Source organism: Polypterus senegalus, chromosome 2, assembly GCF_016835505.1.
Source record: "Polypterus senegalus isolate Bchr_013 chromosome 2, ASM1683550v1, whole genome shotgun sequence".
NCBI lineage: Eukaryota > Metazoa > Chordata > Cladistia > Polypteriformes > Polypteridae > Polypterus > Polypterus senegalus.
In genome coordinates this window covers 236003228-236021638 of record NC_053155.1, presented here as the reverse complement: position 1 = coordinate 236021638, position 18411 = coordinate 236003228, and the positions used below count along the sequence as shown (strand labels likewise).

General features: G+C 36.0%; 1 protein-coding gene across 5 annotated transcripts in view; it reads right to left on the bottom strand.

The window, feature by feature from the left end:
* The window catches only part of uchl3 (ubiquitin carboxyl-terminal esterase L3 (ubiquitin thiolesterase)), a 74461-nt gene extending 59948 nt beyond the window's left edge, over positions 1–14513 (bottom strand). Inside the window, exons 1-4 of one of the 5 annotated variants that reach the window (XM_039745349.1) lie at positions 14087–14513; positions 13939–14033; positions 13827–13838; positions 11245–11373 (exon numbers count right to left, since the gene is read on the bottom strand). In XM_039745349.1, coding sequence (XP_039601283.1) covers positions 11245–11373; positions 13827–13838; positions 13939–13983 — 186 coding nt within the window. In that variant the 5' untranslated portion in view covers positions 13984–14033; positions 14087–14513. Of the gene's footprint in view, positions 1–11244; positions 11374–13484; positions 13576–13677; positions 13743–13773; positions 13793–13826; positions 13839–13938; positions 14034–14086 lie in introns of those variants that run through there. The other 4 variants (XM_039745348.1, XM_039745347.1, XM_039745346.1 and 1 more) reach the window with 4 other exon arrangements.
* Positions 14514–18411: the final 3898 nt, after the last annotated feature.

Sequence of the window (18411 nt, the reverse complement as noted above, 5' to 3'; positions counted from 1 at the left end):
AGTTCCAAAAGGCTGAACAAAACCGAATTACACAATTGAAAAGGCAGCAAAAATATGAAGCGTCTGATACATACAAGCATATTCATAAATCCAACTACTGCGGAAACAAAGCACACGTTGGAAAAAGTCAATGTCCGCTAAAGGAAGACAGTGTAAAAAACCCGTGCATGCAGTGTGTCAGGTCTCAGATAAAGAAGAAGACGAGCTGTTTATTGATGCAGTAAGAAAGCGAATCGATGAATGAAACCTGTCATCTTTACAGCGATTGACAAACACGGAATGTAACTTGAACACAACACATCCTACAAATCGAACCTGATTGAAAGAAATAATGATAATCAAATCCTTGATGACAGCAACACTCAGTAACACTCACAAAACAAATACTGTATATTGACAGTCATGTTACGTTATTTTTAAAATGTTCCCTTTTCTTTTCTAGCTTTTTAACACACTACTTCTCGCTGCGATACGGGTATATATATATGTATATATATATATATATATCCCGATCTACATACTCGAATAATGGATACTTTATTGCCATCAATGATTGTTTTGGTAAAGCCATACTCAGTGTATTCATTAGATGAGCGGTAAAAAGTAAGAGCGAGGGAGGATGACTTATTGAGGCATGCAGGCTGTAGTCTTGCGTCAACTCTATCTGAATTGCGATCACATTTGAAAAAATATATCTTTTCAAGTTCTATTTAGTCCATATGTGTCAAACTCAAGGGCGGGCCACATCCGGCCCGGTGTAATTATATCCGCCCGAGATCATTTTATATACTGTATTGTTGTTATTAATGGCCCGGGTATATGAAGCGCTGGTAACACTTCATATCCCATAATCCCATAATGATCCCATAATGCAGCGTTAATCAAGTCTAGCTTATGATGCTGCAAGTTATTGCGAAGCTAGCTCACACGATGCTGAAGAGAAAAGTTGATTCTGAAAATAGAGCCTTTAAAAACCGATGGGAGGCTGAGTATATGTTTACTGAACCCGTGTGTCTCATTTGTGGAGCTAATGTGGCTGTAATTACAGAATTTAATCTAAGGCGGCACTATGAGACAAAACATCAGGGTAACCTGAATGCAATGCAGAAGATACAGAAAGCAGAAGAATTAAATAAGAATCTGACACTTCAGCCGACGTTTTACCGTGCACAATCACAAAGTGATTTCAAGTGAAGCTGCTTTTATGGGAGACACAAATGCACCAGTGCAATTTGCCCCACTTTCCCTGTTGCCAAGTAATGTTAAACCAAGTCATCACTACGGTGTTCCCAAATACGCACTTTGCTGATAAACTGAGCGCACTGAGTTTGCACGGCGCTTTGGTGACTTTGAAGAACAAAAAGTCCGTCTACATGCGGCTCGAACCTTGTGCATGTTTGGTAGCACATATCTGTGTGAGAAGCTCTTCTCAGTGATAAAGACTAACAAAACAGCACACAGGAGTCGCCTCACTGATGAGCACCTGCAATCCATCCTGAGAATCTCCACAACACAGAACCTCACACCAAACATAAACGAACTGTTGCCAAAAAAGATGCCAGGCGTCCAGCTCTAAAATGACATATGAGCAAAGACAACTGAATGATTTGATTTGTTATTGCTGAAAGGAACACATTTTATTTATATTTCCAGGTTTTGTTATGCAGCATGTTCATATTTGAATTTGTATAATTTTGACAGGATATATTTTTATGGAGAGCAAAATCTTTTGGGATATTTAAAATCTAAGTTTATTTTTATATATAAAATTACATAAGAGTAAAGAAATTTGAATGTTTGTTCTTTTAATGTTTACTTTATTTCTAACTTGTATAATTTAGACAGGATATATTTTTATGGAGAGCAAAATATTATAAGTTGTTTAAGGTTTGAGTTGATTTATTCAGGAATAATATTCCTGTCTGTTTTACCATTCCTACCAAAGATATTTCTGTCGACTAAATAAAAATTCCTTCTATTTAAAATTTAAATAGAACTTGAACAAATCTGATAGTTCATAATATCCACGCAGACTTGCACGTAAGAGCGGGTGTCATCCGTTTTAACAAACAGCGTATTGCACTGATACGAAATAGCTGTGTGTGTATATATGTAGATATGTATGTATTTGTGTGTATGTATGTATGTGTGTATGTATATGTATGTATATATATGTAGATATATATGTGTGTGTGTGTATATATATGTGTATATGTATAGATATGTATATATATGTTTGTGTGTGTGTGTGTGTGTAAATATATATATATATTTATATTTATTTATATATATATATATATATATATATATATATGACAACAACACTCATCAGTCACAACAGTGACAAAACAATACATTGACAATCATGTTACGTTATTTTCAAAATGTTTCCTTTTCTTTTCATTGCTTCTTTAACACACTACTTCTCGCTGCGCCTTGGTATTTTTAGTATATATATATATATATATATATATATATATATATATATATATATATATATATATATATATATATATATATATATATATATATATATATATATATATATATATATATATATATATATATATATATATACACACACACACACAAAACGGATTCAAAAAGTTGGGACACTAAACAAATTGTGAATAAAAACTGAATGCAATGATGTGGAGATGGCAAATGTCAATATTTTATTTGTAATAGAACGTAGATGACAGATCAAACGTTTAATCCGAGTAAATGTATCATTTTAAAGGAAAAATATGTTGATTCAAAATTTCACGGTGTCAACAAATATTTATATTTCCAAGTTTTGTTATGCAGCATGTTCATATTTGAATTTGTATAATTTTGACAGGATATATTTTTATGGAGAGCAAAATCTTTTGGGATATTTAAAATCTAAGTTTATTTTTATATAAAATTACATAAGAGTAAAGAAATGGGAATGTTTGTTCTTTTAACGTTTACTTTATTTCTAACTTGTATAATTTAGACAGGATATATTTTATGGAGAGCAAAATATTATAAGTTGTTTAAGGTTTGAGTTGATTTATTCACAAATAATATTCCTGTCTGTTTTTACCATTCCTACCAAATATATTTCTGTCGACTAAATAAAAATTCCTTCTATTTAAAATTTAAATAGAACTTGAACAAATCTGATAGTTCATAATATCCCGCAGACTTGCGTAAGGCGGGTGTCATCCGTTTTAACAAACAGCGTATTGCACTGATCTGAAATAGCTGTGTGTGTATATATGTAGATATGTATGTATATGTATATATATATGTATTTGTGTGTATATAGATATATATATATATATATGGATAGAGATATATATATATATATATATATATATATATATATATATATATATATATATATATATATATGACAGCAACACTCATCACTCACAACAGTGACAAAACAATAACATTGACAATCATGTTACATTATTTTCAAAATGTTTCCTTTTCTTTTTCATTGCTTCTTTAACACACTACTTCTCCTCTGTAAGCCTGGTATTTTGCTAGTATATATATATACACACACACACAAACCGGATTCCAAAAAAGTTGGGACACTATACAAATCGTGAATAAAAACTGAATGCAATGATGTGGAGGTGCCAACTTCTAATATTTTATTCAGAATAGAACATAAATCACGGAACAAAAGTTTAAACTGAGAAAATGTATCATTTTAAGGGAAAATATGTTGATTCAGAATTTCATGGTGTCAACAAATCCCAAAAAAGTTGGGACAAGGCCATTTTCACCACTGTGTGGCATCTCCCCTTCTTCTTGCAACACTCAACAGACGTCTGGGGACCGAGGAGACCAGTTTCTCAAGTTTAGAAATAGGAATGCTCTCCCATTCTTGTCTATTACAGGCCTCTAACTGTTCAATCGTCTTGGGCCTTCTTTGTTGCACCTTCCTCTTTATGATCGCCAAATGTTCTCTATAGGTGAAAGATCTGGACTGCAGACTGGCCATTTCAGTACCGGATCCTTCTCCTCGCAGCCATGATGTTGTGATTGATGCAGAATGTGGTCTGGCATTATCTTGTTGAAAAATGCAGGGTCTTCTCTGAAAGAGATGACGTCTGGATGGGAGCATATGTTGCTCTAGAACCTGAATATATTTTTCTGCATTGATGGTACCTTTCCAGACATGTAAGCTGCCCATGCCACACGCACTCATGCAACCCCATACCATCAGAGATGCAGGCTTCTGAACTGAGCGTTGAGAACAACTTGGGTTGTCCTTGTCCTCTTTGGTCCGGATGACATGGCGTCCCAGATTTCCAAAAAGAACTTTGAATCGTGACTCGTCTGACCACAGAACAGTCTTCCATTTTGCCACACTCCATTTTAAATGATCCCTGGCCCAGTGAAAACGCCTGAGCTTGTGTATCTTCCTTAGAAATGGCTTCTTCTTTGCACTGTAGAGTTTCAGCTGGCAACGGTGGATGGCACGGTGGATTGTGTTCACTGACAATGGTTTCTGGAAGTATTCCTGAGCCCATTCTGTGATTTCCTTTACAGTAGCATTCCTGTTTGTGGTGCAGTGTCGTTTAAAGGCCCGGAGATCACGGGCATCCAGTATGGTTTTACGGCCTTAACCCTTACGCACAGAGATTGTTCCAGATTCTCTGAATCTTCGGATGATGTTATGCACAATTGAGGATGATAGATGCAAAGTCTTTGCAATTTTTAGCTGGGTAACACCTTTCTGATATTGCTCCACTATCTTTCTGCGCAACATTGTGGGAATTGGTGATCCTCTACCCATCTTGGCTTCTGAGAGACACTGCCACTCTGAGAAGCTCTTTTTATACCCAATCATGTTGCCAATTGACCTAATTAGTGTTTATTGGTCTTCCAGCTCTTTGTTATGCTCAAATTTACTTTTCCAGCCTCTTATTGCTACTTGTCCCAACTTTTTGGGATTTGTTGACACCGTGAAATTTTGAATCAACATATTTTTCCTTTAAAATGATACATTTACTCGGATTAAACGTTTGATCTGTCATCTACGTTCTATTACAAATAAAATATTGACATTTGCCATCTCCACATCATTGCATTCAGTTTTTATTCACAATTTGTTTAGTGTCCCAACTTTTTTGGAATCCGGTTTTTGTGTGTGTGTGTATATATATATATATATATATATATATATATATATATATATATATATATATATATATATATATATACTAGTAAAATACCAAGGCCAGAATGAGAAGTAGTGTGTTAAAGAAGCAATGAAAAGAAAAGGAAACATTTTGAAAATAACGTAACATGATTGTCAATGTTATTGTTTTGTCACTGTTGTGAGTGATGAGTGTTGTTGTATATATATATATATATATATATATATATATATATATATATATATATATTATATACACACACAAACACATATATACATATCTATACATATACACATATATATACACACACACACATATATATACATATATATACATACATATACATACACACATACATACATATATACATATACATACATATCTACATATATACACACACAGCTATTTCAGATCAGTGCAATACGCTGTTTGTTAAAACGGATGACACCGCTCTTACGTGCAAGTCTGCGTGGATATTATGAACTATCGTATTTGTTCAAGTTCTATTTAAATTTTAAATAGAAGGAATTTTTATTTAGTCGACAGAAATATCTTTGGTAGGAATGGTAAAAACAGACAGGAATATTATTCCTGAATAAATCAACTCAAACCTTAAACAACTTATAATATTTTGCTCTCCATAAAAATATATCCTGTCTAAATTATACAAGTTAGAAATAAAGTAAACATTAAAAGAACAAACATTCAAATTTCTTTACTCTTATGTAATTTTATATATAAAAATAAACTTAGATTTTAAATATCCCAAAAGATTTTGCTCTCCATAAAAATATATCCTGTCAAAATTATACAAATTCAAATATGAACATGCTGCATAACAAAACCTGGAAATATAAATAAAATGTGTTCCTTTCAGCAATAACAAATCAAATCATTCAGTTGTCTTTGCTCATATGTCATTTTAGAGCTGGACGCCTGGCATCTTTTTGGCAACAGGTTCGTTTCTGTTTGGTGTGAGGTTCTGTGTTGTGGAGATTCTCAGGATGGATTGCAGGTGCTCATCAGTGAGGCGACTCCTGTGTGCTGTTTTGTTAGTCTTTATCACTGAGAAGAGCTTCTCACACAGATATGTGCTACCAAACATGCACAAGGTTCGAGCCGCATGTAGACGGACTTTTTGTTCTTCAAAGTCACCAAAGCGCCGTGCAAACTCAGTGCGCCAGTTTATCAGCAAAGTGCGATTTGGGAACACCGTAGTGACGACTTGGTTTAACATTACTTGGCAACAGGGAAAGTGGGGCAAGTGGTTGTGTCTCCCATAAAAGCAGCCTCAATTGAAATCACTTTGTGATTGTGCACGGGTAAAAACGTCCGCTGAAGTGTCAGATTCTTATTTAATTCTTCTGCTTTCTGTATCTTCTGCATTGCATTCAGGTCTTTCAGGTTACCCTGATGTTTTGTTTTATAGTGCCGTCTTAGATTAAATTCTGTAATTACAGCCACATTAGCTCCACAAATGAGACACACGGGTTCAGTAAACATATACTCAGCCTCCCATCGGTTTTAAAGGCTCTATTTTCAGAATCAACTTTTCTCTTCAGCATCGTGTGAGCTAGCTTCGCAATAACTTGCAGCATCATAAGGTAGACTTGATTAACGCGGTAAGTGTTCGCAAGGCAGCTGAAGCGCTGCATTATGGGATCTGTAGTTTATTGTGTTACCAGCGCTTCATATACCCGGCTTTAATAACAATAATACAGTATATAAAATGATCTCGCGGGCGGATGTGGCCCCGCCCTTGAGTTTGACACATATGGACTAAATAGAACTTGAAAAGATATATTTTTCAAATGTGATCGTGTAATTCAGATAGAGTTGACGCAAGACTACAGCCTGCATGCCTCAATAAGTCATCCTCCCTCGCCTTACTTTTTACCGCTCATCTAATGAATACACTGAGTATGGCTTTACCAAAACAATCATTGATGGCGAATAAAGTATCCATTATTCGAGTATGTAGATCGGGTTATATATATATACATATATATATACCCGCGTATCGCAGCGAGAAGTAGTGTGTTAAAAAGCTAGAAAAGAAAAGGGAACATTTTAAAAATAACGTAACATGACTGTCAATATACAGTATTTGTTTTGTGAATGTTACTAAGTGTTGCTGTCATCAAGGATTTGATTATCATTATTTCTTTCAATCAGGTTCGTATTTGTAGGATGTGTTGTGTTCAAGTTACATTCCGTGTTTGTCAATCGTTGTAAAGATGACAGGTTTCATTCATCGATTCGTTTCTTACTGCATCAATAAACAGCTCGTCTTCTTCTTTATCTGAGACCTGACACACTGCATGCACGGGTTTTTTTTACACTGTCTTCCTTTAGCGGGACATTGACTTTTTCCAACGTGTGCTTTGTTTCCGCAGTAGTTGGATTTATGAATATGCTTGTATGTATGAGACGCTTCATATTTTTGCTGCCTTTTCAATTGTGTAATTCGGTTTTGTTCAGCTCTTTGGAACTGTTGCTTTTATCTGTGCACTGCGCCAGTTCACGTGAGCCACTCGGTGTACATGCATCGAAGGTTCCCAGCTGTGCTGGTGCCATCTCGCTATGTCCATGGCTGTATTTAATGTTACCTTAGTCCTGGCACTTAAAACTTTCTCTCTCAGTTTCGCTGAGTTTGTGTCAAACACCACCCTGACCATCTCATCTTCCTCTCCATAAGCACAGTCCTTCACCCGTGAATATTTACCCGTGGCAGTTTGCTATTGGATTGCCGCTGACGGACGGCCTTATATGGGCAGGCACTAAATTACAAACGCCAGCGGCAGCCTGTCTATGAACTTAATTTAAAGTGTAGGTTTACATCGTGCTTTGTTTCAAGTAGCAGAACTCATGAATATGGTTGTATATGTCACTCGCTCGCTTCTTATTGTTTCGCTGCCTTCTCAATTATATAATGCATGTTTTCTTCAGCGCTTTTTTGAGGTCTTCCTGGTTTTCTATGTACTGCGTGATTACGGGAGGAGGTGATGATGTCACACGAAACTCCCCACGGCGTTGAAGCTCATCTCCATTACAGTAAATGGAGAAAACTGCTTCCAGTTATGACCATTACGCATAGAATTTTGATATAAAACCTGCCCAACTTTTGTAAGGAAGCTGTAAGGAATGAACCTGCCAAATTTCAGCCTTCCACCCACACGGGAAGTTGGAGAATTAGTGATGAGTCAGTGAGTGAGTGAGTGAGTGAGTGAGTGAGTGAGTGAGTGAGGGCTTTGCCTTTTATTAGTATAGATATATATACTGCTCACAAAAATTAAAGGAACACTTTTTTTATTGGGCCTGGCATGAAATCAATTAAACCTGTCTGATAATTTTCTGGTTGGTTAAGCAGCGGAGGTCATTGTTAATCACTTTCAGCTGTATTGGTGTTCATGGACTTAACGACAGGTGCACTAAAGTGGCAACAATTAGAAAACCCTCAAAACAGGACTGGTTTTACATGTGGAGGTCATTTCAAGTTTCTCCCTCTTGATCTTTTTTGGCTGGTTTTCCACTCATGCTAGTTTTGGCTTGAGTAATTATCTCTACTGGCAGTATGAGGCGATTCCTTAACCCTACAGAAGTTGCACAGGTTGTCCAACTTCTCCAGGATGGCACATCCACACGTGCTGCAGCAAGAAGGTTTAATGTGTCTCCCAGCACAATCTCCAGAACATGGAGGAGATTTCAGGAGACTGGCTGTTATTCTCGGAGAGCTGGATAGGGCCGTAGAAGGTCCTCAACCCATCAGCAGGACCGATACCTGCTCCTTTATGCAAGGCGGAACAGGCTGAGCACTGCTCGTGCCCTACAGAATGACCTCCAGAGGGCCACTGGTGTGAATGTCTCTACCCAAACAATCAGGAACAGAGTTCATGAAGATGGCCTGAGGGCCTGACGTCCTGTAGTGGGCCCTGTGCTCACTGCCCAGCACCGTGGAGCTCGACTGGCATTTGCTCAAGAACACCAGAATTGGCAAGTCCGCCACTGGCCCTGTACTTTTACAGACGAGCAGGTTCACCCTGAGCAGCTGTGATAGACGTGAAAGAGTCTGGAGAAGACAGGGAGAACGATATGCTGCCTGCAACGTCGTGCAACATGACAGGTTTGGTGGTGGGTCAGTGATGGTCTGGGGAGGCATATCCATGGAGGGACACACAGACATCTACTGCATAGGAAATGGTGCTCTGACTGCCATAAGGTATCGAGATGAAATCCTTGAACCCATTGTCAGACCCTACGCTGGTGCAGTAGGTCCTGGTTTCCTCCTAATGCCCAGCCTCATGTGGCAAGAGTATGCAGGCAGTACCTAGAGGATGAAGGAATTGAAACAATTGAATGGCCTTCACGATCCCCTGACTTAAACCCAATAGAACATCTGTGGGACATTATGTTTCGGTCCATTAGGCGCCGCCAGGTTGCTTCTCAGACTGTACAACAGCTCAGGGATGCCCTCATACAGATCTGGGAGGAAATGCCACAAGACACCATCCGTCGTCTCATTAGGAGCATGCCCCGACGTTGTCAAGCATGCATACAAGCTCGTGGGGGCCACACAAGATACTGAAAAGCATTTTGAGTAGAAGAAATTAAGTTTGTGGACTAGCCTGCCACATCTTCATTTCACTCTGATTTTAGGGTGTCTACACAATTGAGGCCTCTGTAGGCAGAAAACTTTTATTTCCATTAAAAGACTTGGCATCCTTTTGTTCCTAAGACATTGCCCTGTCGTTATTTGTATAGATATCCAACTTCATATTGAGATCTGATGTATCTAATGTGTTTCTTTAAAGTGTTCCTTTAATTTTTGTGAGCAGTGTATGTGTATATATATATATATATATATATATATATATATATATATATATATATATATATATATATATATGTGTGTGTGTGTGTGTGTGTATATGCGTATATGTATATATGTAGATATCTTTGGATATGTGTATATATACACATATCCATACATATCTACATATATACATGACAGCAACACTCATCACTCACAACAGTGACAAAACAATTACATTGACAATCATGTTACGTTATTTTCAAAATGTTTCCTTTTCTTTTTCATTACTTCTTTAACACACTACTTCTCCGCTGCGAAGCGCGGGTATTTTGCTAGTCAAATATAAAGAATAAAATTTTAAAATCTAGTCTCAGATACATTATAGTTACAATTAGTGACAATTCTGGATATAAACAGCAGACAGAAATTGAACATTCATTTAATAAAAAAGCTGATCAATTTTATTTAGAACATATATCTATAAACATGGGCTTCATAAAATTACTACAGAAACTGAGTACACACGATCATAAAAAACTAATGTTGCTAAGTGGAAAGCTGCTATTGAAGAATGATACCAACTATACTAATTAACATATTAAGATACCCCTAAGCATTACTAACTCCGTTCCTTTAAATATTTATGTGCACTGCCTCATTTGCAAATTGAACCAATGTGGAGTGTATATTTTATGATGCAGAAATTAAAGAAAGGGCTTGAAGCATACACCAAATGTCCTTACAAAAAGACAGTCAAGGAGATGTAAACACTCTCTTTTAAAATAAAATGTCTGCAATAGGACAATACTTAACATAACAGAGGACAAAAATTTCCTATAATTTGTTTGATAAAAGCAACTTAAACATTTTGAGAATTGATTTATAACATAGGAAATGATGTGTAAATATAGTTTCATCTTTTTATTTATACCCAGAAATTCTGCAATGTCATCTAATGAAGTGGCATTTGTGGATCTGACTGCCAGTCAGGTATTAGTGCCCTTAAGCAAAAGTCCACCGAGTCCTGTGTCACTTTCTTATGCAAATATTATTATTCAAGTGTGTGTCTAATCATGAAACATGCAAAGGATAATCCTTAATGCTAAAACATGGAGACTAGGGCAGGTACTTCAGTAAATTATGGACACAGAGTTTAAAACTTTTTTTTAAATTGTGCAATACCTTAAACAACTACATTAGAGAATATTATGTTACTCAAATGTATACTATTTCACTTCAATTTTATTTATCAGATATCTATGTTGTTCAAAAGTAATACATTACCTTTTCTGTTACTGGGAAAAGAAGCAAAACTGCGCAAACAGGCTTTGGCACCATGGACAGAAGTTCAGGGTCCAATCCATAAACGTCTCCAAACTGCCAAGTGGGACGTAAACCTACATTTTTGAGAAACTAAGGAGAGAATTATATTACAAACTGTAAAAATGTATGGATGGCACATTACCTATGGTATGCTGGAGTACCACTGCAGCAGAATAAAATACAGTTAAGTTGGGGAAATGAAAAATGACTGCTGTATTACATTTTTAAACAACCATCTATCCGCACAGATATTTTCTGGAGGACATAAAATTTTATTTCTCAAATTTTACTATTTAATGTATTATATTCTCACATTTTGGCTAAACAATGAATCAAAAATCCTTATTTAGTCTAAAAACAAAATAGCCCATTCTAATTAATTTCAGTGTCAAATGACCTTTTGTCAAATTTAGAAGATTTAGAAGACAATAACATAAAAAAATTGTTTTAAAGGATGGACTTATTACAATAACAATCTATTAACTGTTTCAAAACTACTGGCGTTTGGCAGCAAACCCACAGCAAAGTCTAACAATAAAAAACAAAGGTTTTGAATCTTCCAACTGCTTGTGTGGGATGCCTCCCCCATCCACTTGACAAAATTCAAAAAGGCCTACAGTATTAATAAAGACTACTTTAAAGATGACCCACATAATCCGTTTCATTAGAAAGTTCACTTTGCATAACAAAATACAAACCTACATTTTAGCAACTGTTAAATAAAACACCAACCGTGTACATGCTTTTGCGTTAAACTATTAAATTAAGTCAGTGATAGAGTAAAAAAATTGAAATTGCATTTTAATAAATTATTTTTATTTTTGTACTGTCTCCATGATGTTCTATACATGCCATACCTATTTAAAATGTTATGGCCATAGAGAAGCAGAAAAGTGAGTTAATTACAGGGCAAAAACAACTATGCAGGCCCAGTTTAGAGATCACAAAAGATAAAACACTTAGCCTTCAGATAATATACTCAAGAATTCTACGCATTATAATAAGATTCCACAAAGAACGCAGCAAATTCTTGATTTCAAGCAGACATAAACTCAACAACTGCTAAGTAAGCTAACAATGCAAATTTTAAACAAAACAGTTTAAAAAAAGTGTGCTGTTTAATTTAATGGCGCTGCTTCATATCTGAAACACTGTGTGTCAAAACTTTAAGTTTAACTTAAATTGTTTAATTGTAGTGTGGAATCACCCAAGTCAGTGGGAATGGGTAAACACCTCTATTATTGAGTCAGTAAACCAGATTGACATGTAAAAGAAGTAATGCCAATATGCTCCTTTTGCCTCTACATTCCTTCTTCTCAACCTATTTATTCTAATGTAAATTCACCCAGGCAGCATCAGACACATCACAGGAACGAAACGTAGATTGGACACATTCAAACATACTGCCATGTCCTCACATATAGGACCTGGTTGTAGTCTGTTTTGTTTTGTTAACCTAACCTGCACATATTTTTAATGTGGAAGGAGAAGGAAAAAGAGACCATGGAGAAAAACCCCATGTAGAGATGGGAAGAGCATGCAAACTGTACACTGCAACTTGAGTATGAACTATAGACTATGGTGTTGTAAAATAGCAGTTATAACCACTTCCCAAATGTGATGCTTCCCCATTCCACTACCATATACGAATACCTTTAATGATATGCATCTGGATATTCTGTTTATTATTCATCAAGATGTCCATCAATCCAGTATGACCACAACTTATAGTTTATAAGAAGCATCCAGCAGACCCATGCACACATTGCATTAGTTTAACAATAAGTACCCCTATTACATATATTTTTTTTTAGAACTATTTATTCAAACCAACTTACAAACCACCAGGGTGTAAATCGTTTCTACAGATGGAGCCCCTGGAATCAATTTTCACTAAAGGTATACTTAAAATATGTGTGATTATGGATATAACTTTTTTACATTAAGGCTTGCATGAATCAAAAGGTACTAGGTGTAAATTAATTGAACGGGCCTTTAAATAATTATTGAATAATTAATTTAAATATATACCGCGACGTTTATACCCGATGGTATTGTTTTTACAGATTGAATCCCTGCATTATGATTCAGTAAAGACTTTATCACATTCAACATAATACAGTATTCTATGCTAGCAGCAGCACGGATAATTGAACATTACAAAAAATATATGGTGCTCTTGATATTATACAAATACGTACCAAAAATGACCACCCTCCCCCTTCTGTAAGAATCACAGGGTGTGTTTTCTGATACGGCGTTTGACATCTCTTATCTTTTATGCTCTTGTACCTATAGAAAAGTATTTTGTATTCATGAAATCCTGCTGCAAATAATTCTTCTCCTAGATAATAAAGTCCAATTAAGCTAAGTGAACAAAAATTACTGACTCACTGTGGTACTACGCAACACGTTATTTTACATCCACTAATCGGTAAGCACATACAAATAAGCTTCAATAACTTTTCACTGATTAACAAAGATACAAACGTTAAGAACCGCTCACTGGACTCTTATGGTCTGCTGTTGACCTTGCTACTCACTTGGTTCATCACCTATAAAACAAAAGAGAAGGAAAAAGCATTGCTCATTGTGCCGAAAGCAATGAATGAAAAGAAAGGCGCCCAAAAGAGCACCGACTGCAAGCACACTCACGTCGGGGTTCGCTTCCAGCGGCAGCCATCGTTGACCCTCCATCATCGGAGCTTGCTTCACACACGCTTTTCTTTAATATATATATATATATATATATTTTATATATATATATATATATATATATATATATATATATATATATATATATGCTGCCGAGAATATTCAGAACTCCACAAGTCTCCACTAGTGTTACTTTGACAGCACAAGTTCCCCCCAGCCCTTCCGCCCTAGAGTGATGAACTTGAATGTGGCAAAATAAGGGGGTGTTACTGATTTCTCTAGGCGAGACGTGATCTTCGAAACTGCACCGAATGGAATAAGTTTAGCACGCATTTAAATTCAAACGGTAAAATAAAACAAGGTGGTAGATAATCGACTTTGAAGTTGAAGCAGGACACCTTAGCGGACAGGAATGGATACAAAATACCTCCTACGTAATGTGGAATCGTCCATGTCAGAGGGTATGGGCAAGCACCCCTAGGCGGCGATACGCTCCTGCTGTGAAAGAAGCAGCACGTATGACTCTACCCTTTTCAATGTTGCTGTTGACGCCTGCCGAAGACTTGCTTCACGTCACCTCTTGTGCAGTGCTGCGACAGCTGGAGAGAGTGTCGCAGGCGGACGTTCTTGTAAGAATGGTATCCGAATGGCGTTTGCTGTCTGCGCAGCAGTCCTAAGAAACTGTGATATAAGATATCATATTTTGAATGTAATTCCAAAACCGTTATTTCAAAAGATGGGTCATTTAGATTTTAAACATAATTTTGATGTTAACAAACTCCCAAGTAATGTCGTAAACGTTAACTTATAAACATGATTTTTCTCCTCATTAAGTATTATGTTTGGAACATCATACAGTTGTGGATTGGATCCCTAATAGCAAAATTTTATTTTTGCAATTCATGTTTTAATAATGACATTTGTTAAGTTGCACAATTATTATATAAGAAGTACAGGTTGGTGTCTTACACAACATTTTTAGATAAATGTCAAATTTCTGTGTCCCATTTTGAATTTTAGATTTGATTATATTAGAGTAGGGGTAGGGTTGCCAGATTAGAAAATTAGAAATAAGGGACACTCTTAAAATGTCTCTCTCTCTCTTTATATATATATATATATATATATATATATATATATATATATATATATATATATATAAATGTATACATGCCCCCTACACACCCAGACCAATATATCATATAAAAGTAAAGCCATAAGTTAAAAACATAAAGCAAGGATTTTAATGGGTTATGAGGAAAACAAAAGTAAAATCATTTGAAAATTATTTTATACAAACTAAAAATTCTGTAAAAGTGAAATCATTTGAAAATATTTATTTAATGCAGACAACAGAGGAATATTTTTATTATTTAATACAGGCAGTCAGAAAAAAAGTGGGCCATGACAAGTAGTAACAACACACTTTGTTGACACTGTATGTTGCAATACTGATACAGAACTGCAGAACAGCGCGGTTGGAGAGCAAAACGGTAACAGTGTCGCTGTCCTCAGCCAAACATAGCAACTGAACAAGTTGCAAACAGGCAGCAAACACTAGTTTCCTTGTTACATTTGGGTTATTTTCATTAAGTGAATCTGAGAAAAGAATGTATAATTACTTATAAAATTACAACTAAGTACTGTAAGAAGGTAGTAAAAATATATTTTTATTTTGAAATTTGAAAATGAAGTAAATACGGGACATTTGGGTGTCCCTGAAAGGTCAGTACGGGACAGGGGACAAAATGATCAAATATAGGACATGTCCTGTATATAAGGGACATCTGGCAACCCTAAGAAAGGGTCCTCAATCCCGGTCCTGGAGGGCCACATTAGCTACAGGTTTTCATTTCCAGCCACTTTTCTCATTAGAACTCAGTTCTTGCTGATAATGAAACTTGGTATTTAACTATATGCCTTGTTAGCGCTTTCATTCATCGAAGACAAATTTTAGTTACATTGTAGATGAGAGGTCTTCAATTACAGTTGTGGAGGTCTGCAGTAGCTGCAGGTTTTCACTTCAACCAATTTCTTAATTAGAACCCATTTATTTACTACTGAAGTAATATGTTTTTTGGACTTAATTTTACTTATCTTGGCTGTTACAATTCAGAACCCATAAATGCCCATTTTAGCTTTTAGCAATTGCAGTTAAGTTTTAATTGTTGCCTCTTTACTTAATTAAGCTTTAGTTAATAATGAAATGTAGATAACCAGTAAACCAGTAGATTTCCATTTAACGTACTTCCTTTTAAACCTGTGCATATGCACCATGAAGTATCTGTGTGTTAAGATTTTTTTAGAAATAAATGAGAACGGAATTGGAAGGACCATTAAGTTTAAATCTGTTCTGGTCCAGAAAACACATGGATAATATTCTCAGAGAAGGAAACTATAGTGCAATTAAATTTTCTCATGGATGAATTAAAGCACTAACAAGCCAAATAGCTAAATACCAAGTTCCATTATCTTCAAGGACTGTCTTCTAATTAGGAAACTAGTTGGAAGGAAAATATGCAGCAAGGACCGTGATTGAAGACCCCTGCAAGAACATATTGACGTTCTTCTGCCACAGTTGCACTGGGTAGGGATGCATGTATACTCAATAGGAAAGTAAGATGATGAATAAATAAGTTCAGTATATAATAAGAGTAGCAGCAGATATATAATAAAGTAAACAAGAGTATCAAGAACAAAACAGATCTGTAAAGGCATAAATAAATGGTATTAAATGATATGGGAAAAATAGATGACAGAACACATGTAACATACAGTACAATTACACAAAACAGCAAGTGGGTACAGTACAGGGTATGTAAGATTAGGTTCCTTGACCTTTTTGGCCTCGGGGAGGAAGCTGTCTCTTAAGTGTGTGGAGTGAGTGGTGAAAACACTGTATGAGGTTTATGGCTTTTATCTGCGATGATGTCCTGAGGAATCTGGTGGAGTAGATGGTATGAGGCTGTGGAAGGTTAGTCCGAATGATTTTAGAAATTGTACATACAGTCCTTTGGAGGAGTTTGTAATCCTGGAGAGTCAGGCTATCAAATTACACTGTGATGCATCCAGTCAGGATGCTTTCAATGATGCAATGGTAGAAGTTCACCAGTATTTCTTAAACGTCTACCTAGGGAAAAATAGCCTTTACTGAGCCTTTCTGCAGATGCAGGTACTTTTGAAAGACCACAAAAAGCAGTCTATGATCTGCACATCCAGGGCACGAAGCTCCCGGCCCGTCTGGCACCAACAATCATGCCACCCTCAAAATTGCTTAAATCACCTTTCTTTCCCATTCTGACATTCAGTTTGGAGTTCAGGAGATTGTCTTGACCTGGACCACACCCCTAAATGCATTGAAGGAACTGCCATGTGATTGGTTGATTAGATAATTGCATTAATGAGAAACTGAACAGGTGTTCCTACTAATCCTTTAGGTGAGCGTATATATCTAATGTGTTCATGAATACAAGTAACCATAACTATGTAGAATTAAAACAATTTTGTATATGCACTTAATGTTGTAGACTTCCCTTTTCTGTCGAGTATTAACATTTATGTTTGCCTAAATGCCTGCAAAAGTGTCTTCCAAGTGATCCACTTTGAGGTTTGGTTTTTTTTATCTAGGACAGCCACTGTGCAGAACAGTATATGTAAAGCACACTCACACAAACACATAAAAACGTTAATAACTTTAACCTTTGTGCATTGTGATGATGTACTGACTGCATTTAAATCAAAACATTTTTGTGCTGCTACAGCCTACTAAGGCTACATTAAGTCTGCTGAGAAAGGTGATCAAGTTAAGAATTTTGTTTGACTGTTCAAATTAATTTTACAAGAGATTCAAGTCTGATATGCATGTCTTTCATTATCTTGCCAGAATGTGCAAAATTAATTAAAAATGAATGCTGACTTAAGACTGTTTATATTACTGATATGTCCTTCCAATGACAGTAAACAGCAATAAAGTATTAACAAAATGAGTAACGGTAGCTGCCAATAAAATTACAACAGTTGAAGTTCTTCTGAGCAAGTTGCTCATTTTTTTAAAGGTCTAAATTGCCTGCTTGGTGCCTTTCCAAAATTCAGCCAAAAATACTAGTAAGTATGAGAGCCGCTTCTATGTTGGTGAAATTTGTGTGGCCTCTATGTAACAACACTCAGTGCACTTAATGTCGATTAACATTAGCCACCTTTAACAACGTGTAGAGATCCTGAGGTCTATATATCTATAAATAATCCACCAGCACTTAGGCACTGTAACATAATATCTTATGAACATCATCAATTATTACACATAATGGTACTCCATTCCTCCAGTAAACCGCTAGCTTTAGTGGTTAATGGCAATTGATGTAACGTTATTTGGTCTACTGGAAGATGGACAAATTTAAATTTCTAAACACAACTGCAAGTGCAGCTTGCGCTGCACCTTTATGCGCTTTGTTTTTATTATTTTTTCCTGCGCTA